The following is a 26,847-nucleotide window of genomic DNA, read 5'->3' as shown; positions in this document are numbered from 1 at the left end:
GCTGTACCAAAGGACTCTTTGGTAAGCAGTACTGTACTTCCTCGTGTTGCTCGCTGAATCTAACCGTGTGGGGGTTCAATGTGCTCACAGTACAATACATTCTCCTGAAAAGTCTGACCTGATTTTTCCGTTGTCACATAAACAAACCCGCAGATTCACAAAAAATCCTGTTCAATTATGTAACTCCCTGTTGTTGCAAAGGAAGTGAACACAGCACAACGAGTGGGACGCGGGCTCTGTCTTCAGCACACTTCCCCAATGACCAGTTACACATTTGGAAGGGAAAGTACAAGGGGTGTTCTAACTCACACATATTGTCTTCTAAATACTCTCCCCCAAAGATTCGCCCACTGAAAATGTGCAGCTTCGCCCACTCTCCACGCAGTGTGGTCGCCGCTCTGTCCATTTATACAGTTCTACCTCTGGGATGTAACGGGCTCCTTTTCAGGGTTAAATGGTGGATGGACCTGTACTTGTATAGCGCTCTTGTAGTCTTCCGACCACTCAAAGTGCTTTAACACTACATGACATCATTCACCCATTTATACACTGAAGGAAGGAGCCACCTGCCCAGTGTCTTGCCCAAGGACAAATGCATGACATGGACTAGAGTTGGGGATCTAACCACGGACCCTCTGACCCTGCTCACCACTTGCCTAACCTTAGGCACTACTAGGCTCTAGCTAGTTCAGTTGCCTACTACCTGGGTTGGCTGTGACTAACTTTAGCGAGTCAGGATCAGTGTAGCGGCCAACCACTGTACCCGTAGAGAAGGCTGAGCATGTGGGAGTTAGAACGACGGTCACAGTATTGTAACCCCAGTTCTATGAGTACAGGGGCGGCCCTCTACAAAGATGGCGGCTTGCGGAAGAAGATGCAGGACAGCTTAGTGTGCTGCCTGCGGGTCATATTCAAGTAGGCACGTCCTGATTGGCCAGCTACAGTTGTGCACATTTTCAGTTAGCAAACGCATGCTAGTGATTAAAGGAGAGTATTAAAGATGGAGACCAGGAGAGGGGGGTGGGTCTGCTTATAGAACTAGGGTTATAATACCGTAACATTCATTTTAGGCGTTTGCACATCTGAGTAGAAATATGTGAAGCTTGTGTTCTTTTTTTTTTAACAAAAGGAGGGGGTGAAAAAGGAGACAATACCCTCTCCACACATAATGGATAGATCTAACAACGGAAATGATGAGCTTTAAACGGGCTAAAAGCGGTGTTTTGTTCGCCAGATTGGCTTTCAGTGGCAAGAAAAATCAATTAGCCCCCGAAAATTGCCAATTCTCGAGGACTGCATACGAGGGTAGGTGTATGATTGTGGCCTGTGGTTCCAAACAGGATCGCTCGCCGTATCAGCAAAATGCAGGCAAAACACACAGACTTAGTCCGAACACAACACAGCTGAGCTAACGCACACGAGCAGAACGGATATTCTGTGGCAAAACCCCCTCGTCATAGCAGCGAGTTCTGCGAGTAGCAGACACCGAGACACTTCATCCGTCTTTCATCTTCCTTGCAGTCTGACGTTGAAGAGAAGGCATACATCACTAGTCAAAGAGATGACTCTGCATTCAGGTGAGCATCACATTTTACCTTGGTGAGAAAAACACATTTACACGGGAATGTCGTATAAAAAGTAAGTTCTTACCATAATTACTGTTATTACCAATATTACGAGCAGTGGTAGTTGTAGTAGAAGTAAGAGTTGTTATAAAACATTTCCTGGACCATATGAGTGAGCCTAGTTTATAAATGCCAAGGGCACAACTCCATTCATGTCGACGCTAATAGAAGGCCGCGTGCACAGAGGGTGCAAGCCATCATTATAACATCTGTCGCTCGCGGTCATTCTCAATTGTAAGCGTTGTGCAATGTTCTGGCCTTCCAGATGTTCATCGTTCAAGCGTTCCCTCACACATGTGCTAGTGCTAGCGTTGCTGTTACCACTACACCAGGCACTTTAAGATGGGCTGCTGCATGACTGCACCATGTGCAGTGCAGTAGGTTCCCTACTGTAAGGGTGTGAAGGCAGTAGAGGCGCTCCGCCATCTAGTGGTGGATTGTGTTATTACAACGAAGGGTAAAACTGCAGCTCAATGCGGGTGCATGATGGTAAATTAATGCATGTGTCGTGATTTCCATTATGTGTGTGTGTGTGTGTGTGTGTGTTCAATAATTCATGTGAACATTAATAAATTGACCCCCCCCAAAAAAGTGAACGACATCAAATGAGAATCAAATGCCATTCATCTTGATTTCCTTTTTAATTAAAAATGTATTTCATTCTGTACATTAAAAAATATCCAGTGGTACCATTTACTGGTATTGTTTCTGAAAAAGAAAGAAAAGTATAACAATGATAAAGATTAAATAAATTAAAAATTCCAAAAAACTCTCACCAAAAACTCTGACAAATGGGCAAAATACAAGTCGTATTTCCAGTCCAAGAAATTAAAAGTAAAGAATCTAATCCTGTGCAAATTAGGTTTGTGATCAATTCATTGTCTTTTCATTTAATGTAAAATGTACATTGACAGTAAAGTTCACCTAAAGAAACATAGATTCTAACACACCCCTTATCCGCAAAACAGATTCTGACTTAATTTTGATTAATCTTCCAGCTCAATGATATGCATGAATTAAAAACAACATCAAAGCATTGAATTATCAAAACGTCTGACTTAATCTGACAATACTTTACCGATCACAAACGAGACAACTGTCATGAATATTGTCCTGCAAACTCACTCGGAAAGTTGTGATTCAAAAACCCATACAAATTCGAAAAAGTTTAAACGTTATGCAAAATGCCGAGCCAGGTTACCAAAGGTTATTAACAAATTCACGGAAAGCCATTTAAAAAGCAGTGAAATCATCTTTTTTTTTTTAATGTCTTTCAGTTTGACAGAATGTAAGGCGCCAGGGAGACAAGCCTGTGACTCTAATGTCACCGCATGGTGTCTTAATATCTCACCGCAGAAGGCACATTAAACCAAATTCAAATTGCACGATTTGGTGTATCATGAATGTGGATGAAGGTATAAAATAGCCCCAACATCCTCCAGTCTTTTTAAGGCTTCGGATTCATGATTTAGGTCATGGTAAGAATTCTGCAAAAGAAAGAAACACAGGATGTCAAAATAAAGAGACGACATTGGAGGTCCTACAAATGGCCGGCGCCACCCACCTTCATGGACTTCATGGTGTCGTATCCGTAGTAATGGATAGGGTGCCTTTGGTTCCTTGTGCTGGGGTATCCAAAGCCGGCAATGTGGACGACATCACAGTAGTTGAGAGCAACAAACACGGCGAGGATACCCGTGGTAGGATGCACCGGCTGCTGAAACAGACAAAAGATAATGAGGGCCCCGTGGTACCGTATCAAAAGAGATCCTTACAGAAAAAAAAATGCACAAAACGTCCCTGGCATTTTGTGCATTTTTCTCCAGAACAAAATGTTTTCCAATCAGATGCCCCATTATAAATATCATCATGCAGTACACACACATAACGGCGGATGTTTGTCAGTGAGTAAGGTGTGTTAAATACGCACTCAATACCACCTTTGCTCGACCAATAAAAAAGGTGATGAAATGAGCAATTTATGTAAAAAGAAAAAAAGAAGAAAAATGCTAATTGTGCATCTGTCGTGTGGCGAAAGCTTGAACAGGAATACCATGACTCAACTGCAGCCTCTCGTCCCACCACTAGGTGGAGATAGAGGGCAACAGACGCTCGCAAGCGCTGACCTTCACTTTGTTCATTACAAGCCTTGTCCATCTGGACAACACTATCAAATGACCTTGTGAACATGTTTTGATGACGTGTAGCTCTTGTTCCGACAGAGGATGAATGCACCTTTTATAATTATTACTTTAGTTGCTTAGAAATAAAGCAACAATACTGTAACAGATAGATAGATAGATAGATAGATAGATAGATAGATAGATAGATAGATAGATAGATAGATAGATAGATAGATAGATAGATAGATAGATAGATAGATAGATAGAAAACTTTATTAATCCCCAGTGGGGAAACTCATTTGTCACCATAGACAATAACAGAACAATGGACAAGGTTCACAGTGCACAACAGACAAAAAAAACTCATTACAAGAACATTATGTCATGAAAAAAAAAAACATCAAGTGAGCTTCTAGCAAAACAAAGCAACCTCAACACTTTAACAGAACATTCGGACACTGGCAATAGTGGGATTAAATTAGCCAGGTAAACCCATTCAAAGTATTTACATTTTATTTCAAACAAAGATAATGCTCATATTGTCTTGCAGCTAGTTTTTTTTTTCAGAGACAAGGTAACTAACACTAGGTACATTAAACAGTCAAAACACAACATATGCTGTGCAATCACATATTTATTCCTCCCCTCTTCCATCAGCTTCCAACATATCTGTCTTGCATGAATGATGAGTTCATTCACATCAGCTCAAACTTGCAAACTGGGTGATTTCCCAGCAGCTTAGTCATCTTAGAGCACCCTCTTCTGAATAAAAATCACTCATGAGGCCAGTAATGAGTAACAACTTGAGGCTATTTCCCAAACAGTATTGAGCAAAAATATTTGAGAAACTGTTTTACCTTCAGCTAAAAATGTATTCAAATGATTTATTTATTTTTGGGGAAAATTTGAGAGGGAACTTGGCTCAGAGGCAATGTGCTCACTTTTATTTATTTTTTAAGTTGATTTAAAAACATCAGAAAAAATGAAAGAAGGAAACACATTGTATCCTGGTGCTTTTTCACAGAGCTTTTTTAGTTTCATTGTTCATTGATTTTTTTTTTGATTTGTGTGGCTGCTACGTCGCTGCTTTTCTGCTCTTGCCCTGCGAGGCGCCCGTGAAGCAACGAGAGGTTAAGTGACACTTCGACATGTGAAATATTTCCACTGCGGGTTGTCTGATCTTATCTCTGATCTCTCTCGTCTCCTTTCCTGTCACCTCTCTCCTTGCAACGATCAAACAATGTATAAAAGACAAAGGCCCCCAAAATACTGAGTCATCTTTCTTACCTGAATGAACCTTTTAAAAGTCCTACCTACAATTCATCAGTCCTAAATATCTCAAAAAGCTGCAGTCGGGACAGTAACTAAAACAAAAGGAATTGAGTGCACAAATCACACCAATTAAATCTGTTTGTTGGCTGGCTGTTTGCAATAAAACTGATTTAAAGGCACTTTAAATCAATTTATGGTTCCGATTTTGATGCTGAAAGTTTCTTTTTCCAGACATTTCGAGGACTTTAATGCCATGTTGCATGCAGAATTTTTTAAAAGGTATTTTAAAGGTAATTTAAAGGTATGCACCTCTTGATAATGCAATGATTGATCATTGACAAATGGACTGGAAGTATGTGCGGCGCTGTCGGAAAAGAGCAGAGGGAATCATCAGAGACTCACTCCACCCAGCTCACTCCCTGCTCAGACACAAGCGTTGCACGTACAACCTGAGACACAGCGGAGCGGACAGCATCATCACCCACAGAACAGCTTCTTCCCTGCCACAGTCAGACTGATGGCAGAACAAAACTGTTGAAAGATGTGTAAAACAATCAAACACTAACTCACTTTACTCACACGCAGTATGTGTGATACATATTGTATGTGAAATCATGTCAGATTGTGTATTTATTGCTGTTATTTAATACTTAAAACCAATAAAGAAATGCACCTTTCTTGTACATACCACCACCGATCGTTGCACATTATACCGTGTGTGTATAGTGTGTTTTCATATGTATGTATAGTGTTTTTTCATATGTTTGTATGTATAGTGTTTTCATATGTATGTATACTGTTTTTATATGTATGTATGTGTATGTATGTATGTATGTATGTATGTATGTATGTATGTATGTATGTATAGTGTTTTTCCCCATACTTTATATTCTTTCTCCTTTCTATTATAGTGTGTTCTAAATGAATGATCACCTTCAAGTCGGTGTCTCGTAGAAGCACTTTGGACACCACCAACCGTCTTGATGTCTGCTTATCTGGACACTGATTTCTATACAATAAATTATGTTCCAGCTAATCGCACCTGTGATAGTGGTGTTATTGTTACTTGTGTTTTATGGGGTTTTATGATAGGATGAAGTCAGCCTCTTGCCTCTCTCCATGTGCATGAATTCATGTCCCATTATTGCACATTAATAACGTTGCTTTGTCGTGCCTCCTGCCATGGCCCTGCCTCCATCCCCGGAGAAGGATCCCGCCTCTGAGGCTCTCCCGCATTTTTCGTCCTTATTTTTTCCCTGTTAAAAGTGTTTTTCCTTTCATGGAGCTGATGCCAGGGTACTGGGACAGAGGATGTCATACGGGGACAGAGTATAAAACAAGTTTATGATGTTGGCCAACGCAACGTAAATCAAATTGGTAATGTATTTCATTATCAATTTCATGCAACCTCACCCAACCTCATATTTTCTAAAGTGTCTTAATAAGAGATATGAAGAGATAAAAGAGCCCTGATGAAATAAGGCTGCGCCCAAACCCAAAGTCTGAAAGAGATTATAAACAAATCCCAGGGCATGAAAAACAAAGTGCCTTTTTTCTGAAGTTGTAATCTGCCTTTGCTGAAAACATTAAAAAAAAAAAAAATAGAAATCAACTGACCTCACTGAGATCTGTTGAAAAATAATAAAAACGTAATGTGCAATTTAATGAGTTGAGACATGTTGGTTGTGTTGCCCCCGGCTGGCTTTGCTTGGGCACAGAGGTTTCCCTGTGCCGTTTGCCGTTTCCCATACAACTCTGTCAATGATTATCCATGTTCACAGAGGCAAAAAGGAGAATCACTTCCACATGACCGAGAGATAGAAGAAACTTTTCCTTTCCATCCCTATCCAAAATGTGTAAGCTTTCCCCAACTCCCCCCTTCTGCGCAGCTTTCCATGTTATCATCAAGTTTCCTCTGTGAGAGCCCTGCAAGTACATTTCTATTGCACATGCCAGTGCTTATTACATTTTCCTCTAGCGAGGGTTTACCAATTACCCAAAACATTGTTTGTTTGTTTTTAACCAAAACTAGAGGTCCTTTTAACATAAATTCAGATAAGCTGATTTATATAAATGTATTTAAAATGTTAAAATCATCTCCATGATTTTTAGACGTCATGCTTCCCAGTTTCAAAAAGGTTCAGCAGGCTCTCCATACTATTTTTTCCTGTTTAAAGGACCAGTTTGACACTTTGGGAACATAAACTTGCTTTGGTGCTGAGTTGGATGAGAGGATCGGAGGATTAATATCTCAGATCTGCTTGTTTGATATGAAGCTACAGCTGGCAGTCAGTTTATTAGCATAATAGCTGGAAACAGTTTGTTAGCTGGCTCTTTGAAAAACAACATCCTTAACACCTGGAAAGCTCACTAATGAGTATGTAACATCTCTTTGTTTGATTCATACAAAAAAATAATGACAAGATGTGGTTTTACATTATGTAAAGGGATTTTTCCTGTGACTTCTCTCTGTGTTACTAAGTTACTGCCGGTCTGGTGGATTTTTGATACTTTATAAACTATTTTCCAATGCTTCCAATTTCAATGCTAAGCTAAAAAAAAAAAAAAAGTGCTGCTGGCTGCAGCTTCATATTTAGCGGACAGATACGAGGTCTATCTTATTGAATTCTCACAAAAACAGAAAACTAAACAAGTCTGAAGTATATGCACTGTGTGTGTGTGTGTGTGTGTGTGTGTGTGTGTCTGCAAGATAAAAAAAAATACATTTCTCCAGAGTTGGATCTAAGCAAATAACAATTACGAGACCTTTCATCCTACAAGACCTTCATCAGAGCACATGAGTGCCTGAAAGTCTGTCCCCATAGAGGTGCGAACCACTCAGAAAAAAAGTTTTTTTTCACTCTTCAACCGCAGCTACCTGATGATAGCAGGATGCAAGTGTGTGTGTTCCTGAGCTTAAGTGCACTTGTGTTACAATTCAAACCAAATTTAACCACGAAAGCCTCGATAAGAAACTGCACCGCGGCCCCTTTCTCTTCTCTGAAAACCAAAAGCCAGATCAATTTGCTCGCGCACTGAGCGCGACTCGTCTTCGTTTCAGGAACCGACGAGCAACCTGCAATGGGACACAGCTGACATTCTGTGTGTATTAGCCTCATGTGGTCGCCGGCGCGCAGGCCAACACCAGAGCTCTGCAGCGGCCCGGCGCATAGTTTGGACGCGGGCCCATGGAGCCTTGGTGAGAGGGGAGGAGAGGGAGGGGCTGCACACTGTCACCGCCGCAAGCCTGACCTACAAGAGCTGAACACAGGCTTGTGTTTGTGGAGACGGGTGTGAACATGTGTGTGTGTGTGTGGGGCTGCAATGCAGAAAGGAAAGGAAGCACAGGGGGTAAGAAGTGGCTGCCTGTGGGAGAGTATGAGGTTGTGCCTGAGTGCGTTTTGAGGGGTGGTGGGGGGGGGGGGGGTGGGGGGGTCCTCGTCTATCTGGCAGGGTCATTAGCGGAGGGAGGTATCTGCAGTCAGGACTCCTGCTGGTGTTAGGAATACCCGAGGACGGGTGAGAGGAACGAGACAGACGAAGACAGGGAGCGAAATCGAGGTTCCCTTTAAATGCATTACGTCATTGTTGTTTGCGAACAAATGTATAAGTTCGCCGCCGTGGATTACTCTCATGCGAGCTTAGGATGTTGTCATCCTTTCGTAGCAAACAGACAACCCAGTTTTCCCGATTGTTACATCCCCCTTACTCTTCACGCCCACCATCCTCCCCCCCCCCCCCCCCCCCCCCGCCTGGGCCTCCCCATGCAGGCTGTGAACATGGGGGCAGAGGTCCTGTCCGCTGAGCCCACTGAGGATCGCTGCCTTCCCACTGCTCGCCCTTCTCATGCACCAACTAGTTGTGTTTGTATTGAAGTCCAAAAGGGTAAACCCCCCCCCACACACACACACACACACCCGCCCCAAGCCTCCCCTCCTCACAGTATTCAGTCTTCTGTGCCTGACAAAAAGGGCTCGAGAGAGGCGCAAACAAGCAGAACCAAAACAAAACTTGGCTCGTGCCCACGGCAGACACGACCCCTACCAAACACACAACAAGCCCCACTTGGAGACGGGGGAGGCAATGGGCCAATAAAGACTTTTTGCGTGTGAAATGATCTGAGTCAGATCCCAGGCTTGTTTAGCAAGCCAATCGCCTGAGCCAAAAGAGTCAGGAGTTTAGTTTGTGAAACAAAAACGAATCGATGGTCCACCGCCAAAAAAAATGTCCTGCGTCATGTTTTCTCTCATTGCTCAATCGCTGCTCCTCGGTCACAGTCATGAGTCACAATACGATTCTGTTTCCTATTTAGCTTGTTCTGCTTTGATTCAGTTACATTGTCTGTGCTTTACTTTATCCTTTACTTCGATGTGCTTTAAGTCACAAAACAAGCCCAATGACGATCGACTGAAATGTCGACGCAGTGTTTATTTCGGGAGGAAACGGAGATCTCTTGGCAGAGACAGAACACAGAGCATCTGCTTGAAATCCATACAATATCTTGGCTTTTCTTCAACAGCCAATTATTTTTTTTTTTCCGAGGGACTCACTGTGCAGCCTCGAAGACCCAAGGAGCTTATCTTGTAATGAGATACCAAAATGCCAAGTAGAAGCTAATCTTCGTCATGTTTTGCAGTAATTGGATCCCCAAAATTGCGATTGACCCGGCTCCATTTCAAGAGAAACGTCTCTTCCAGTAAACTGTTTATCACGGCGCTCAAGAGATATCATTGGAGGAGCTGTGGCTAATCAGTGGATGCTCCAATCCGGCCTTGTTAACATTCATGTGGGGAGTAGTGCAGGGCAAAAAAAGGGGACAGAAAGGGAGGTGCGGGAGACAGGGAACACAAAAGAGAGAGGCTTCGAGTGGGAACACTCTTTTGCGGTTGAGAAAAAGTCATTATCGTTGAGTTGCGACCGAGGGGATGCGTTGCCAACGCGGCTACAGTCCTTGACTCTCACACAGTGACGTGGAAGTGGAGCTCTTACCTGTTTCCTTTTGGGGTATTGAGAGATCCGGATCAGTCTGTCTGCAGTCTGGTACAAAAAGTGGGGGTCCAGCACTCTGATTTTACTTATGTCACCCAACCAGACTTGGGGAGGCGGCTTCCAAAATCCTTTCCTGACCTGGAAAGCACAAATAAACAAAGGAGGAAGATAAGACACCGGATGTTGGGAAATTTTAAATTCAGGACAGAAAAAAAAAAGGTCAGAAAGAGAATAAGATGTGTGTTGTTGCCACACTGAATTCCTTTGCACAAAACAGAGATGCAATTGAACCCACGACTCCCTCCTTTCTGGACGCAACCAAATTGATGTGCAAATTAGCAAGTAATGACCCTGCAACTATTAGCGGGAGGAGGCCGGAGGTGCCGGGAGCAACAGAGTGAAGGATGTCTGTGATGGAAAACTTCATTTAACTCTGAAGAGCACTGGCATCACCGAAGCTCGAACCTCTTAAGTATTTGTTCCTGATATGGATGGCTGGCCGGGGGCTGGAAAAGCAGCTAAAAAGAGAGTGTTTATGTGAGGCAGGGAGGGAGAGACAGAGTGAGATGGAAAGTTTCTCTGTGTGTGTGTGTGTGTGTGTGTTTTGTGTGAGAGCGAGTGCATTCTCACACATATCCTGTACCCTCTTCTCATTATAGAGGATCTCTTTGAGCCAGCGGAGATCTTGCTGCTTGAAAGGCACCAGGACCATCAGCGTGCCGGGCTGGTTGTGCAGTCCAGGGTTGTAAGAGGCCGACTCGGGGTAGAAGAACCGCATGGTGGTCTTGTTGCCCACGTCGTCCTCGTAGCCCCTCACCGGGGCGTCGTTCAATCTACAGCAGGGACACGGCACTATGTTGAGTGACAGGATGTATTTGACGGGGAAATAATTGATGGCCAGAGACTTGACCTGAGAAATGTACTACTCTGACTTTGTTCTTCTTTTCGGTTGGACTTTATTATGAAATTATAAATTATTATAATTACTATTATCATAAAATTGATATAAATGTATATATATGTTTATATATTGATATTGATATAATATATATATATAGCTAAGAAAACCTCCTTCCTAACCCTATCGACATATTTTATAAATAATTCAAATATCTTTTAATTTAAAAATACATCCCTAAACCGAGCTTTTCGAAACAGTGTGTTGTGTTCTTTGTCTTATGATTTCCTCATTTTCATGGGCGCTCTGGTTTTTTTGCTGACAAAGTAATGATTGACTTTGAATATATTGTTTAGTGTGAATCCGGGAAGCGTGCTTCATTTTTTTCTGCAGTTACAGGAGTTACTGGAAAACTTGGCACTGTTATAATGTTATCGAGTTAAATATTTGCCTGTTGATGCAAATCGTGTGCCATTAACTCGAACTAGGATGTTTCTCAGGTTCTTCCATTCAAAGTCAACTTTCGATTGAAAGACATGCCGCAAAACGGTACAGTAAAAACAACAACAAAAATATTGTTTCTATGGCAGAACCGGCCCGCTAACGTCAAACTCTCAGACATGCATTGAGTTCTGAGTGTCAATAACCTTTCTCTACTTTGGGCATGGAACGATTAGCCTTAAGAGAGGGAGAGATGTGAGAGAGGGAAGTAGGACGGAAGAGGAGGGGGAGGAGGGGTGCGGGGAGAAAAATGCATTGTGACCAGGCCAAATTCTGGCTGTTTGAAAGAGGCTTATAAAAAAACTCAGAATGCATGTGTTCATTCCAAGGCTGTAAAGTCAGATTTGCAGAGTGCCTTTGTCCCCGCGTAAACAAAATGCTATTCTTTTCTACTTTAAAAGCACTAAAGAGAAGTTTGCTAATTGCCGAGAGGACGGCTCTATGTCAGGGTCCGGCGGTCTCACGGTCGGATACTGTCAGTCAAACGCCGACGGCCAAAGTGGATTTATAACCTGCTTTCAGTGGCGGGGAGGATTATCAAATTCCCTGTTTTTAAGGTCATCGAGAAAATATCCATCTGTTTGAGATTAATCGGTCCAAAAGGTTCTTAAACATGATATTAGTTATGAAGAGGTCGGGGGTTTAAAAATGTTATGAGCGTTGCTGACGGATCTTTTTTTTTTTTTTTTGCAAGAATTGAAAATGTAGTACGGTCACCTCCTAAAAATGCGGCGCTTGGAGTGGAATCAAAAAGCAGCAAAGGAAGTTTGCAAAAACTTGTTTTGACCCTAATTAATTCCTCTTCTTCGCGAACAGCATGATAACTGAAGGTCATTGACAAACGACAATACTTTCACGAGGTGCTCTGCTTCGTGCTTACCGGATGACCACGTCATATTTGTTGATGATGCTTCCCAAGGAGCTATTTTTAATAGCAAAGCCGTTGCCTACGACCACGCAGGTTCTGCATTCAAGGCTGTAGAGGAAAAAACAGCACACGCAAACGGGAGTGTTTTCAAGTTGCGTACGAGGATTCAAAGTGTCCCCCGAGAGAGAGACGCGACCGACTCGCCGATTTGTCCCTCGAGCAACAGCAAGCGAGGTCGCTTTCTTGCCCGTAATGAGGGACAGTCATGCGGCCGTAAGTACCCGCAATCACAGTGATGATGTCATGCAGGAAAGAAAACTTCATCCAGGCCGTGTACCGCAGCTGGAAAACATTGTCAACCAATAGCAGTGTTTTGAAAAATATCCCTGTCGCAGTGTGAATTATTAGATATGTGTTGGCGTCAATCCCGGACTTTTATTAATATTGTAATAAATGTTGTACCGCACTCTGTACATAAAACAAAAGAGTTAAACAAAAGAGTTCATAAAACGTTGAGCTTTAGCATCACGAGCCAGGCTGGCTGAAGTGTGGACACACTTACTTTTCAATGTTGGCTGGCACCTGGTAATTTGCGACTAGAGCAAGAACTTTCAGTAGCAGCAGCTCTGGGAGGGAAAGTGAAAAAAAAGGAGAAGTTGAAATGGTGTGATTGTTTCAAAACGTTGAATACAGATGTGCAAAATCCATAGGACACTGCCGTGTAGTGCTTCAGCTGTGTTATGAACTCAATACATAGTCAAATATGTCCTATTGTATCAAAGTACTGTGACTTTATGGCCATAAAGCATCACTGTCAGGCAGGGTCATAAATTCAGACGCAGACTTTATTATTTAGTTCTGTGAACCTGACCTGGAAAAAAAAAAAGTGCACAACACCTTCGTACAACAACCAGTAAGACGTGCGCCGAGTAAACTGAGCAGAAAGAGCAAGAGGATTATGTAGAGTCAGCATACCACTGCCCTTAGTGCCATAAGGTAATGTCAGCTTTGACAGATGCTCCCGCCAGAAGAAATCCTCCAATTTCAGAAAGAGCTGCGTCTGTCTGCTAATGCTGCATGAAAAATGGGAGAGCAGGAGTTACGACAAAACACAACACTGCAGTGCACAGGGCTTCACTGTATAAGACTGACTTATGTTACAGGAGGGTTTTGTGGCTAAGAGAGAGGGAGAGAGGGAGCGAGAGGAGGATATGAATGAGGCGTCAGACAGCGAAGATGGAGAAAACTGCTTTAAACATTTTTTTGGGGGCAATAAAAACTATCAAAACCACACAATGGACAGCACCAAATGTGCTGCCAAAACAGCGCGGCGTTCATATTGGCTCATGGAAAAGCCTTGTCTTAACTTTCCCAAATGTTCTGGTGTCTATTAAGCAGGTAAACCAGGCCATTATAAGTAAACCAGCCATTTACATGATGTCATTCAATAGCAATTCCCCTCATTAAGATCCCCTGTTGGCGTGCATCTGCTGAGGAGAGGGAAATAAAACACCAACGTCCACCGTGCCTGTGGAGTGAGACAGTTGAGGCAAGTTGTACTATGCAGTTTACGAAACAGTCGCTTTTCTGTGTTCGCCGGCTTCGGCCTCCAGCTGTTTGTGACCTACTGTCTTTGACAGTGAGTCCCTCAGACATTTACTCCCCTTGTGTGCCAGCTAGCTCTTCGCAGGAGATCCGGATAAATCTCCGGGGAGGGGTCTAATTAGAGAAATGTCACTCAGATTGCCTGGAAGGCCTCCCCTGGGACTGTAGTGACTGCGGTGACTGTAGTGACTGATGTGACGAACAGCCAGCCTGCAACTTTGTGTAAGAATGCAAATAATCTTCTTTATCAAAGGTAAACACAGGGATTAGGAATGTTGACTGTTTGGAAGGTCAAAGGGCTGGCAGTGCAAGGTTCTTCTGAGCTAAAGAAATAAACAGTGACCTTGGAGGAGTTTCGGATAAACAGATGGAGACCATATCGCTATTTTGTAACTGAACCGAGCCTGATTGAAGACCAACAGTACATATACAGTTAATTAAACTGATGGTAGGGCTATTGGATGGCTTCAAACATCCAACAATGCAACTTTATGGAGAGGTCATTCTTGGCCAACGTTGGTTTCATGTGAATCCCCCCTCTCAACCTTTTCATCAACACGTTCCACTTGAGTTGCTAAAACTTGCCTGATTTCGATGGAAAATCTTTTCTTTTTTTTCATTATAAGTCCTGTTCTTTCTCACCGAAATATGCTTCTCCTTCATGACTGGTGAAGAACCTAACACTTCCAAGAAGCCTGGCACCTCGTGTTCAAATAAAAATACTGGCATACCTCACTCCCTTAATAAGCCGTCCATTCCCTCCAGTTGGTGAAGGAAAAAAAACAAAACACAGACGTGCCATTTACTCACTTAAAGTTAAGGCTCTCCCACTTCTTCTGGGTTAGCCAGCCGCCACACATCGACTTGCTACTGTTCGGAAACTTGATGGGCCCGCCGTAGCTGAAAGACAGACAATCACCACAACTACCATGAAAGTTGCTGCTGAAGCTATAAAAACCCAGCGGGGCCAGTAACTGGGTCCAGAACAGGAATGAGCACGTGTGAGGGCCCTAAAATTGACCAGCAGCTCAGAGTGTGGCTTGTTCTCTTAACTTTTAAGGACTCAGCGCAACACAGGCCTCGTGAGCTCACTTTTTCTTCTTTTTTTTTAAACCAGAAAATGGACATTTCTGCAATCGTGTGACCTCAACGCCGAGTGGAATGGAGGAATAAATAAATGGTGGTGTGTAATTACCTCTGCAGTATGGCATTGGAGCAGTAGTATGTGACAAAGGAGATGAAGAAGAGGAGGATTGGGAGAAGCCTGAGGCACCATGCTGGAAATCAAAGAATAAAAAACAGAGGCAAACGTACACAGATTAAACAAAATGGATTACCCAATTTCATACAACACATACTGGCTTCACGGTCCTCACAAAAGCCATAATTCTTTATAAATATTAAGATAAAGAACTATACCATATAATTATGTTAGAATATATTGTAAAAAAGTTGGCATCCCATTTAACGCAGGTGCTCTCAGCATCAGTCTGTGTACTGAAACCTGGAACTGAAACGAATATTAATGAAAGTTGATGTTAAGATAACTGCACCAGGTCTACAGGAAGTGCTCCACCCAGCGTGGGTTCAATTTGATAGCAGAAAGTAACTATAGATACCAGTCAAATGTATTTTACATCCAGGTCGAAAATGAACTTGTCGTCAAGACACTCAGCTCTATGTTTGCCATGTATTGGTTCTGCAATGGATGTGTTGAACTGAACGCTTTTTCATTTTTGGCCGGTCCGTATGAAAAGTAGAGGAACCCTTTTGCCCTCAATTCACATACTGGTGTGATAAAAATGTTGCAAGACTCTGTCTCTCCCTTCACCCTGAAGCGCTGTGCTGATCAGCTGTCTCCGGTGTTCACAGACATTTTCCAACTCCTCACTGGAGACATGCCACGTTCCAGCTTGCTTCAAGACCTCCACCATCATCCCTGATCCCAGTAGACTGAATGACTCGAATCCCGTCGCCCATGACCTCTGTGGCTATGAAGTCTTTTGAGCGCTTTTCTCCTGTCGCACCTCAAAGCCCTCACTGACCCACTCCTGGACCCCCTGCAGTCTGCCTGCAGAGCCAACATATCTGTAGACAAAGCAATCAACATGGCCCTCCACTTTCCTCCTCCAGCATCTGGACTGTTTGTAGACTTCCGCTCTGACTTCAATACCATCATCCCCCTCTCCCAGCTGCACGTGCCTGACTCCAACTGCAAGTGCATCACAGACTTCCTGTCTGACAGGAAGCAGCGCGTGAGGCCGGCAACACATGTCTCAGCCTCTCGGTCCATCAGCAGCTGAAGAAGTTCGACCTTGCCATGATTGAATCCATCGCTCTCCAACTCCATCACCGTCTGCTACGCTTATCATCGTTCGCTCTGCTGAGAGGATGATTGGCCGCAATCTGCCTTCCATCCACGGCTTGTTCGAAAAAGAAAGATTGGAGCCAACCGCTCTCACCCAAAACTGTTCGAGTCCCTTCCCTCTGGCATGAAGGTGCGGTCCATCAGGATCAAGACCGCACGCCACCAAGCCTTCCCGTCTGCAGTCGGGTTCATCAAAATAAAGCCCGGGACCCCCACTGACTCAATTTCTTACCGTTACACAACCTTCCACATCTTTTCTCTGGTAATATACACGAGACACTTGAATACTATACTTGTTTTAACATACTTGTTTTCATATTTTTTTCGCGTAGCCACTTGGGAATAACGAGGTCTGATTCAACCTGTTCAATCCATGCGTCACGGAAAAAATAGTTGAATTTGGGCTTTTGCTCTCTTTCCAAGAGTTGGACGAGAAAGTTGACACCACTCTCATCATGTGTCCACAAAAGACAAAGCTACAGCCAACTGCTGGTTAGCTTAGCTTAGCACAAAGGGTTCTAGAGATTCTGAACAAAAAACGAACCACGTTGCAGTGTTACAAGCGGTAATGTGCGGTAATGTGCGGTAATGTGCGGTAATGTGCGGTAATGTGTGGCGCCAGGCACGGTGACTTCCTGGAGTCTCTGCTGGTTGCTGAGAAACCTCACGGTGATCAAACTATTCCTTCAAGGAGACAAGTAAACAGCCAATGTATAGCAAGCACCAAGAGATTAATTAAAGACCATATTTCAAACACTCTATGGCACAACAAAATAAAGCAACCCTTCAATGCCACTGCAGCTCTTTTGTTGAAAATGAATCACTGCAAAAGGGTCTTTGTCTATGGAAAGAAGGCAGGAGGCCCCCTTTGAATCAAAAGAAAAAAAAACAGACAGCTTTGGGGTTTCCCACAATAATTTAGGCAACATCTGGAGTAAACAAGACGTGCAATTTTGGAGAAGTGCCTACATATTGTGTTGCTAGAGGCACAGCAATGTCAGTGTTGGTGCAAACTGTAGTGGGGATAGTTATCGTGGTGCAGTATGTTGATGTGCAGTGCCACACTGATGGATGGGATTCGTTCAAACCTGTGGTGTTAAAGGCCCAAAAAGCAAAAGTAACTTGCGGCACTGAAGCACAGGTAACCCAGTGAATATGAAATATACAATAGCGTTTGTAATGTTAAAGATTGGATCATTTATCTGTGTCAAAGTGCGTTTTCGAGTCAATAATCCTCTCATCATTGCAAAAGAAATCACAGATCAGATTACTGCTTTACCCAATATCAAGAGACGGGAAAGTCCCACTCAAGCAATCAGAACAAAGCAACATGTAATACAAAATAATAATCATCATCATCATATACCCAGAGTGGAAGAGCTTACTTTTAGCTGCCTTCTGGGACATTTTCACGTGCTCCTTGGTCCTCTCATGTCTACACAGTGCATGTGGTTATCCTGGGTGATGGGTACAGACGGGAAGAAGAATGATTTTAATACCTACCTCCTGCAAAACATCATTTGAATAGATGTTTCTTTCATTTCAAAGTGGGACCGCCATAAAATGAAACGCACAGCTGTTATAATAGAGTCATTTGTAATCATCTCACACCCTCACCCACATACAAATTAGATGCCTTGACAAGGCTCAGATGAGGATGGAGTGTATGGAGGTGACGCAGACAAGAGAGGGAGAGAAAATGACAGAGAGAGAAGCTGAGAGAGAGAGAGAGTGAAGGGCAGCAGATGAAGGCTGATCAGTTTAAGAGCTCGACTGATAGACACTTGTTCCCTGAACTGAGAGTCATGTGAAATCCCACGGCAGCACCGTGCGCTCGGTTGCTTCGGAGAGTTAAAGCCAGATTAAAAGGCACGTATCGTGACAAATATCTGAGTACTTAATGCCCAACGCACGTCCTAACCCCTGTCTTCCTAATTCATGACTTTCAGAGGGAGACCGGAGGCATCCCCACACCCAAATAGTTGAGCAGAAGTTATGCCGGACACGGTGTCAGGGCCGGCCCATCACTGAAAATCAATAGTGAACTGAAGGAGTGCACAGCTGAATATCTATTTTGAGACGTGTATGTGCGTGCATCAGCACTCGCTAACATTGCAACATAGTAACGTAATACCGCCGCAAATCTACCAAACATGCACGCCCCGACTTGCAGGCAGCGAGAGAGCGGAAACCACATGATCGATTAACACCACCGCGGGGATGCTCTGCAGACTATAATCCCCAATATGCAACCACTCAAGCCCCTCCCTGAAAAAAACAACAACCCATATTTCACAACATATGAAACTGCTGCCTCCTGAAGGAGGGTGGAGATGGCTGAGAGGTACAGTGTGTCTCCAATATGAGGCCGGGCTGTGTTCGTATCTTTAATTATTGTTTAGGGACTGACGAAAACACTTAAGAATGTGAAGAGGAGCAAACTTCAAACAAGCAAGATGGAGGTTGTTTTTTTTTTGCCTTCTTCTCTGTTGTCTTTGATGAAGTAGCTCAGGAACTCTTCTGTGCCTGCATGTTATAGCTGAAGTGCTCATTAGTTGGAAAACCTTAAGTCAATAAATCTAATCAACAAGAATTAAATAAATGCTTGATTGTTTAGGTGATTTATTGAGCTAAAAATCTTTTTTTTTTCATTCTTTTTTTTATTGGTAGTACGCACCAATTGGACATTTACAGATGTTTGACAGACAATTGACGGTGCATGTGCACATTTTTAGATGATGCTCATTTCAGTTGTAGAACAAGAGGTGAAAAACAGAATGAAACAGAGGACAAAAAGAAAAACAATGTACAACGAGGGAGTGATCTACATTTATTGACTCGTGAAAATAAAATCAGGTCGATTGAGGTAATATTCTAAGAAGAAATAGCTGACCTATAGGCTTCTCAGATGTGAGGATATGTTGCGTGTCTAATTCCAAATTGGCTTATTTAAAAAGGTGTTTTTTTTACAGACTAAAAGCCAGATTATACAACTGATGCTAATGCAGCCGATGCAGTTAAACAGCTGTAGAAATGAGTAGTTCCAATTAGTACAGATTCTCCCGACACACTTCATGATCATCGAGTGCCTAAATATTGCAACATGACGCCCTCTCGGGGAACTGTGGATCCTCCAATTACATATCAACAAAAACAACACAATATTAAAACAGAGCATCTTACCTTTTCCCTCTTTCATTTCCAATTAGTATATCCTTTGGCGCGGATGTGATGAGCAGAGCCTGTGTAGTAAAGGCATCAAATCATCAATCTGACAAAATGTAGACAACACCAGAATATCTACACAACCCACTTGTTGTTCTTTGTTTCCAACTTGTCTACTTGATTGCACCGTTTAACTGAAAATAACTCAAAAACAGGAAACTTCATGTTTGCATGGAAGAGAAGTCGTTTGTAAGCAAAGTTCTGGGACGGACTATGCACGCACTGCTGAATGATAAACGCTGAAACACACACAGATGTCTTCTTCTTGTCTGCATTTTACAGCATGCGGCTCATTTTGACATTATTGTTATGAAATAGAAGAGATTGTGTATAGAGTGTGTGGATTCGCTGGGATTTGAACAGTTAGTCGGACAATAGAAGTCATGTCAAGAAGCCGGCTCGGGCGTTTTATTGCGATTTTCTGCCATTTTAGAGACAACCGGCAAAATTAACTGACACATAAATCGGTAAAAAAAAATGTGTTGCAGCCATGTGTAAAATCCTACCCGTCACCTCTGATTGTCATTGACAATGAGGGAGCTACAACAAGCGGACACACTGTAGCGCACAGGATTGTTAAGCAGTGGAGGCGAAGGACCTCCTCGCAGACGCCACAGGCAACGAAACAGCATGATAATACCTGAGTGTTTGTGATACAGTGTGTGTGTTCCAGGGGTGGGGGATGGAGGCTGGCTGGGAGAGCGTGAGAGAAGGGAGGGGATGTGTGTGTGGGGGGGGGGGGGGGGTCAGGGTGACCGCTGCGATGCCTCGTGGCACGCCGACGCTGGCCAATGTCCCGAAGATGTGACGGGACCGACAGAGCGAGCTCCAGTCCCTTCAGAAAAGGCCCTCCACCGCAGAGCGATGCAGGCGGAGCGCTTAAAGAGCTTAGCCGCACACTGAAGTGATTAAAGATGAGTCGAGGAGCACTGAGGAAGTTATTCCGGCGAAGGCGCCGCATGGGAAAATGTTGTCGGGGGGTTTATTGGTTCCTTCCTCACAAAGTTTTAAGGAAGGTGAGGGCTGACGAGGCTAAGACGACGTGTACTTCTCACACATGTGCTAATGTGGTGTTGTGCTTTGCGAGCTTTGAATCATTGCCACATTCAAATGTATCATTATCACCAATTTCGATGAATTGGTAATCTGTGCTTCCCATGCAGCAAAGAATACAGTTTAAATGATCCTTATTGTTCCATACAAAGCCCCTTTCATACTTTATGGACCTCCTTTATGCTAGGTTCCCACCCGCGACCTCAGATCCACCGCAGCCAAACCCAGAACAGATTTACAGTGAGATTAAACGGCTCGATTCTAAATGGGTAAAGTCTGTGACGTGGATAAATGATGACACTCTCCAGAGAAAAGCACATGTGTGTTCTGCTCACAATAGAAAATCACCCCATAAACACATAATCCTAGAATTTAATCCAGTCGGTAGAGCTAAATCTGGAGCCCATTTGTCACACACTTCTTTTTTTTTTTTGAAAGAAAAGCTTTAAAAAAATCGCAGGCTGTAATAAACACTTTTTTTTGCCTCCTAAAAGGTTCATCCTCAGGGGGCAAATAGAAGCAGAGGCATCTGCAACCCGAGGGGTACTTCAGGTACCACAGGAAACATGAGACTGCAGTAAAAACTGCACATAAGCAAGCAGGAAAGTCAAAACAGTTAAATGAAACCAAATAATTGCTGAAGCAGTTAGCTGAAAGTAGTGAATTCACAGTTAAATGACTTAGGCAAATGTATATGTATAATAAAATATTTAGCTATAATTTAAATATTGAGGCAAAAGTGAAACTATTGAGGCAGAGGCAGACTGGACCAAACCATCTTTTATAACAATCGATTGCATCCAGTTTGAAATAAGAGCTGGTGAACACAATTGTAACATGATGAGTGGAGGAAACTGTGCTCATCCGGCAGGACAGATAATCCTGGTCAATTAGATTATTTGTGTTATCATATCTTTGCTGACTCATCATATCCATGGTGACTCATGTTTGGAAATCAATCTCGTCTTTATGAGTTCAATGGAAGAGCAGACTTGCTGCTCCGTTGTATTCTGGCCACAGACGAATGGTTTCCAGTCAGGTTGCCGTGGACCGTCCCCACCGCGGACACGTCGAGGCGAGGTCGCGTGTCCTTGAGCCGAAGGACGCCGGCGTCCGTGACGTCTGTGAAAGGGCTGAAGTCTGTGTGCTGCGCTGTGATAAGACGCCATGTTACTTTCTCTGCATGGACGCCAGAGACTAAACAGACTGAAGAGGCTGTTTGATGCAGCGGGAGCTCTGACGACCAGCGTGTGTTTATTTCGTGTCGACCTTGGGATGGAGTGCCGTGTGTGGGACGACTAATCTGGATGCGGGGTCCAAAACATGAGCAGAACAAATTGATGCTAAAATCAATTACCTTGTACACTACACATTGTATTTATCCTGCTGATTCACGCTGATGGACAACTATGTCTCGTGTTGCTGGGTGTAGTGTATATATTGTCATGTTTGTTTTTTTTTGCTTTTAGTATCTGCAAAAAAAAAAAAAACATACATTTTATAGCCAATGCCTCAACTCCTTCATCATTGTCCCTGTCATTCAACTAATGCTTTAAAGCAGAGGTTACCAGTCGATGAGACTTAGAATAGCCATTCTTTGCCATACAGTTAAGGCCGGATTAACCCATTTGGAGGCCTGGAGGCCAGAAAAGAGCTGCTGGCGCTATGAACACCGCCCATCACCACCTCTTTACACGTTATGACAGCGTGTCTCCTGTGCGCTCAAGTCAACAAATCAACAAATGTATTTTTTCCACATTCCTAACCTCCAGTAATGAAGGTTTTGAAACAGGATCCTCTAACAGGACTCGGGATTAAGTGGCAGGTTCAGGTTTGTGTGTGTTTTCAAAAATGTTAAATAATGCTGGTAATCCCACTTTACATTTATTTTCTTTAATCGGCTAAATGTGACTTAACTCAGTACTGACCAGAAAAGCATTCAGCGAGCGCGGCCCTCGGGCCAAGGCGGCTTGCATAAGGGAAAAATAATGTGTGTATCCACTCCAGTGATTCGGATCCACTCCAACAAATTGAACGGGTTCTTCCTTGGCCCGTGCTACACCCAGCGAGTTTCATCAGAAGTGGGCAATAAGATGTGTTTTTAATTTGATGTGTCCATAAACCCCCCATCAAGGACTCATTACTGACGTGACCAGTGCACCAAAGTGTGATGAAGTTCGACTGAGATTCCTGTTTTGAGGGCATGTGTGTGTGTCTGTGTGTGTGTGTGTGTGTGTGTGTGTGTTCATCAGACTTCAGAAGCTTGATTGATTGATTCAAGCGGGAGTGAGGTATTACTGCAGTCGGGGATATGATGGTGTTTTAGATGATTTGCACCAAGCAGCCACGAGCTCCATGTCTCAAAGTCACATTAAATGCAACATCTGTCCAAAAAAAAAGATCTTTTATGTAGCCGCTACATTAGCCTGAAAATAGAGTAAGAGTCTAATAGTCTAAATTCTATCTATCTATCTATCTATCTATCTATCTATCTATCTATCTATCTATCTATCTATCTATCTATCTATCTATCTATCTATCTATCCATCAGTGATGAAATATTGTGTGTTATGTAAGTTTGTACCACAATGAACAATGGGTACAATGGATTTAATGCCACCTTTAAGCTCCATCAAGATAAACTATATCAATCATTCCCAAAGTGTCCAAAGTAGTCGTATAGAATTGCGGCGTTACTTCCATGTCTGTTAGCCAACATTTAAATCTGCAGTACACTTTTGAGCCACATGAGGGAGACTGAACATTCATATTGTTTTATGATAGCTGCCGACTTATAACGATAAATCCATTATGAAAAGCTAACACACGTATGTGTTTGCTGTTAGTTGTTGTTTGTTTTACTCATGAGAAGAAAAACCAGAGCAGTTATCACTGTCGAAAATATGTATATTGTTTAACTGATGGGAGGACATGAGGGGGAAAAAGGAAAAGAGGGAGATAGCTTTTTTAATAAATGCATTTAAATAAAGTATTTAATGAAAAAGTAGGTGTTTTTAAAAAAACACTATCACACATTATCAAACATTTTGTGTTTTATCAATTCAAGATAATATTAGGCTGCTGCTGAAGTGGACAAAAAACATTTACATGTATATAAAAGATTGTTTTTTATAATTAGGACGGGGAAAAAAATCTTCTTTTTTTTCTTTTCATCTTTTCTTTATCAAAGCACAAGAAAAGAGGCTGAGCAGATTGAAGGGGAGAGAGGGAAGCCTCCAGAATAAAGTTTGTGAACCCACGCATCTAACTATCTATATTCTTACATTTACTTCACAGTACAGGTTTCATGATGTTTTTTAATATGACTTATAATTTATCCTTTAGTGCTTTTTACAGCCACGTCTCTGCACCCTCAGACCTCAAGCCGCCCGTGAACAGATCCAATCAAGATTCCCTTTCCACTCTGTAATTTTGGCCCATTGTGTTGTACAGTGTGCGGTGCATTGTCCTGATGCGTGAAGATCGGTGGCCCACAGCCAGACAGGAACAAGGATCTCATTACAGAAGAGGACAAAACGGGAGGGCCGAATTAACTCTTCCAATTACTTTATACTGTCTCTGTAATGCAGTTATTCTGTAGGATAAAATCTCTTCAAGGTACTATTTTAACATCTCAGATATCACCGAGGACATTGTTGCATGGCTTCCAATGAGGCAACTTTTTATAATATCCAAGTTGTCATATATTGTTCTTGCTGCTGCGAGACTAAATTACAGTGGTTCTTTTGTTGTAATTACTGAGGAAACTGTGGAAAGCGTTTCAATGCATTTTCCTCAAATACATGTTTAAAGGCAGACGGCGGCGACCGCTTCAAGGACGAGTGTTTTCCAGCAGAGTCACTGCTGCAGGTGGTATGTACCACGTGTACTGATACTTCAAAGCGCCTTGACATCCAACACCATAGTTCCAAATACAAGATTGTTTTTTTTTTGTTCACTATTCAAGTCAAAGATTGGAGACAAGATAAACATCTGTGCTTCTCAGTCCCATTCAGTATAGGCGGGTATAAAAACACAGCAACACACAGGACTAATGCATCAAAAAACTATCTCGAAGACTCTGTTCACATGTTAATGATGAGAAGGAGGGCATGGGAATGAAAGCCAGGAAGCTCTCGGTTTTGAACTGTGACTTCAAATTCCACTTCAAGTCGGATGCAACGCAACATGATCACACACGGGGCTCATAATGAATCAAATGAAGAAACATATGCTAGCATCCCTCCCAAATATGATGCAGCCAAGTCATTCCTAAGTCATGGATCTCTCCATCCAAACAAAAACAAAAGCACAAATCAAAGCGTGTGACTGCCAAATCACATTTCATATCTTGCGAGGCCAGTTACAGCAGATCAGTGGTGTTCCATGCCTCCAGCTTGGTTTAAAAAAAAAGAAAAGAAGAAAAGACCCCATACACACACACACACACAGACACACTCACTCAGACACACGCACACACACATACACACACTCAGGCAACCCTGCATTAGCTCGAATGGGTCTTACTTACTTGCCAGCCGCGCTGCCGGACAGATGAGCTCTAATCCGCGGGGCGAGCCTCTTGCAACTGTACGAGGATGTTGCAACCAAGTTCACGTCGCTTTCGGGTGGCACGCGCCGCGCGGGGAAACGATGAGTCCGCGTCCGCCTGGAGCGCGCGCGCACGCTGGGGCGGTGGAAAGCGCCGATGTGATGCGAGCATCAAAGTTCATCTCTCGAAACGGTGAGTGGCAGGAAGCAAGGCGCGTGCACGCCGACCCGCGGGGCACTGTTCCGTTGGGTGGGTGCGCGGGCAGATGCAGCTTTTACTGTTACAGCGCGTTCCCTTCTCTCTCCCTCTCTCTCTCTCCCTCTCTCTCTCTCCCTTTCTCTCGACGCATGCGCATGTGGCCACGCGCACCAGAGAGAACAGATCCAAATACCATGCCTTTCAAGAAAAGAAGAAGAAAAAAATGTACAAGCCGAAACCTGACGGCGCTGGCGTTGAACTTGAAGCGCGCAGGTCATCGAAACGTCGCAGGTTATGGTGATTATTTGCCACATGCCGCCTCGTTCCGCTCGAGACTGGACTTTTATCCCAGAGGGCACAACATCTGGAAAGACTTTGCAGTTTTTTCTTCTTCCTTCTTTCTTCTTTTAAACCCTTGAATGTAACAGATAATAGAGGGAAAGACACGCAGCGGTGGGAGAAGTAGGATACAAGAAGTGTTGCTAAATGGAGGCGTAGAGTATGGCATCAAGATATATACTCGTTTGTGAATAATGTATATGGTGTTGTTGTATTAATGTCACTACTTTAATGTCCCAACTTCATTTATAAAAAACAAAGAAGACACAGAGAAGAAGAAAACACATGATATGGTATTTGTTGGTGATATTTTGTATTCTTAATCCACAAACTAATGTAAAGCTGTAGAATAAAAAGTGGCAGTGGAATTAGCACAAGCTCCTCTAAACTGTACTTCAGTGCAGCAGCAGCTTGAGTACATCCCCATCACTGGGGTCGAGATTACCTTCAGCTACTGACTGAAATGCACATATGATGATGATGATAACACTTTAATTTAATATGGCGCTTTTCAAAATGCTGAAAGATGCTTAACATGGGAAAGAGACAAACAGAACGAAACAAAAAAAAATAGAAAGTCAACGGCGCAAACGACACAAACAATCAGAGAAAAGTTGATAAAAAAGAATACTGAAGAGCGTGGTGAGTCCTGGAGGGTAGGGAGCGAGGGGTCAGCAGGTGAAGGAGAGTTTGAAAGTTTGAAGAGGTATAAAATATCGTTCAGCCAAATCTTGCTTTTGGGGAACCTCTGTGAAATATTAACTAGGAATGGATTTTTTGATAGCACCTGGATACTTTTCGCTCCTGTTGAGTAAGAGTGAACTTTGAACAAACAGGTTCGACGCTTTTTTTTTAACCATTAAACCAGATTCCCTCGCAGCCGCCTTCATCAATGTTATCAATGTTCATCCTCAACTCCTGCAGTTTGTTGTTGTTGTTGTCTTTATACAGTTATATTCTGGCTGTATAAATAAAATGATGTCATTGTAGATCCTGTACTGTTTTATACTGTTTTTCTTTTGTGTGCACTTTACCCCTTTGCTGCTTTAATCCTGTACATTTCCCCACTGGGAGGATTCATACATTTAATACATGATGATCTTATCTGATAGGGTTTTATATCACAATGCTTCCTGAGCACGCTGTTTCTTCATCAAGCCAAAGAACCCACAGCACGGTCACAACTGGCCGATCGGCCTGTTTGAAGTGCATCTTCAGCATGAAATGAAGT

General features: G+C 43.0%; 1 protein-coding gene across 2 annotated transcripts; it reads right to left on the bottom strand.

The window, feature by feature from the left end:
- Positions 1 to 2,269: 2,269 nt before the first annotated feature.
- Positions 2,270 to 25,379, bottom strand: st3gal4 (ST3 beta-galactoside alpha-2,3-sialyltransferase 4). Of its 2 annotated transcripts, none has more exons than XM_068585710.1 (12): positions 25,059 to 25,379; positions 19,433 to 19,491; positions 17,635 to 17,706; positions 15,077 to 15,158; positions 14,692 to 14,781; positions 13,252 to 13,349; positions 12,839 to 12,902; positions 12,289 to 12,384; positions 10,653 to 10,842; positions 10,010 to 10,147; positions 3,190 to 3,342; positions 2,270 to 3,112 (listed from the first exon to the last, which is right to left on the bottom strand). In XM_068585710.1, the coding sequence occupies exons 3-12, from the start codon at positions 17,654 to 17,656 to the stop codon at positions 3,023 to 3,025; spliced, it is 1,023 nt and encodes a 340-aa protein (XP_068441811.1). In that variant the 5' UTR covers positions 17,657 to 17,706; positions 19,433 to 19,491; positions 25,059 to 25,379; the 3' UTR covers positions 2,270 to 3,022. The 2 variants fall into 2 exon arrangements, with proteins under 2 accessions (XP_068441811.1, XP_068441812.1); XM_068585711.1 differs by having other exon boundaries at positions 3,190 to 3,339.
- Between the last annotated feature and the right edge of the window lie 1,468 nt (positions 25,380 to 26,847).

This window comes from Clinocottus analis, unplaced genomic scaffold (genome assembly GCF_023055335.1).
Source record: "Clinocottus analis isolate CAN_PGR_092001 unplaced genomic scaffold, fCliAna1.0.p SCAF_2, whole genome shotgun sequence".
Taxonomy (NCBI): domain Eukaryota; kingdom Metazoa; phylum Chordata; class Actinopteri; order Perciformes; family Cottidae; genus Clinocottus; species Clinocottus analis.
This window is presented reverse-complemented; position numbering and strand designations above follow the sequence as displayed.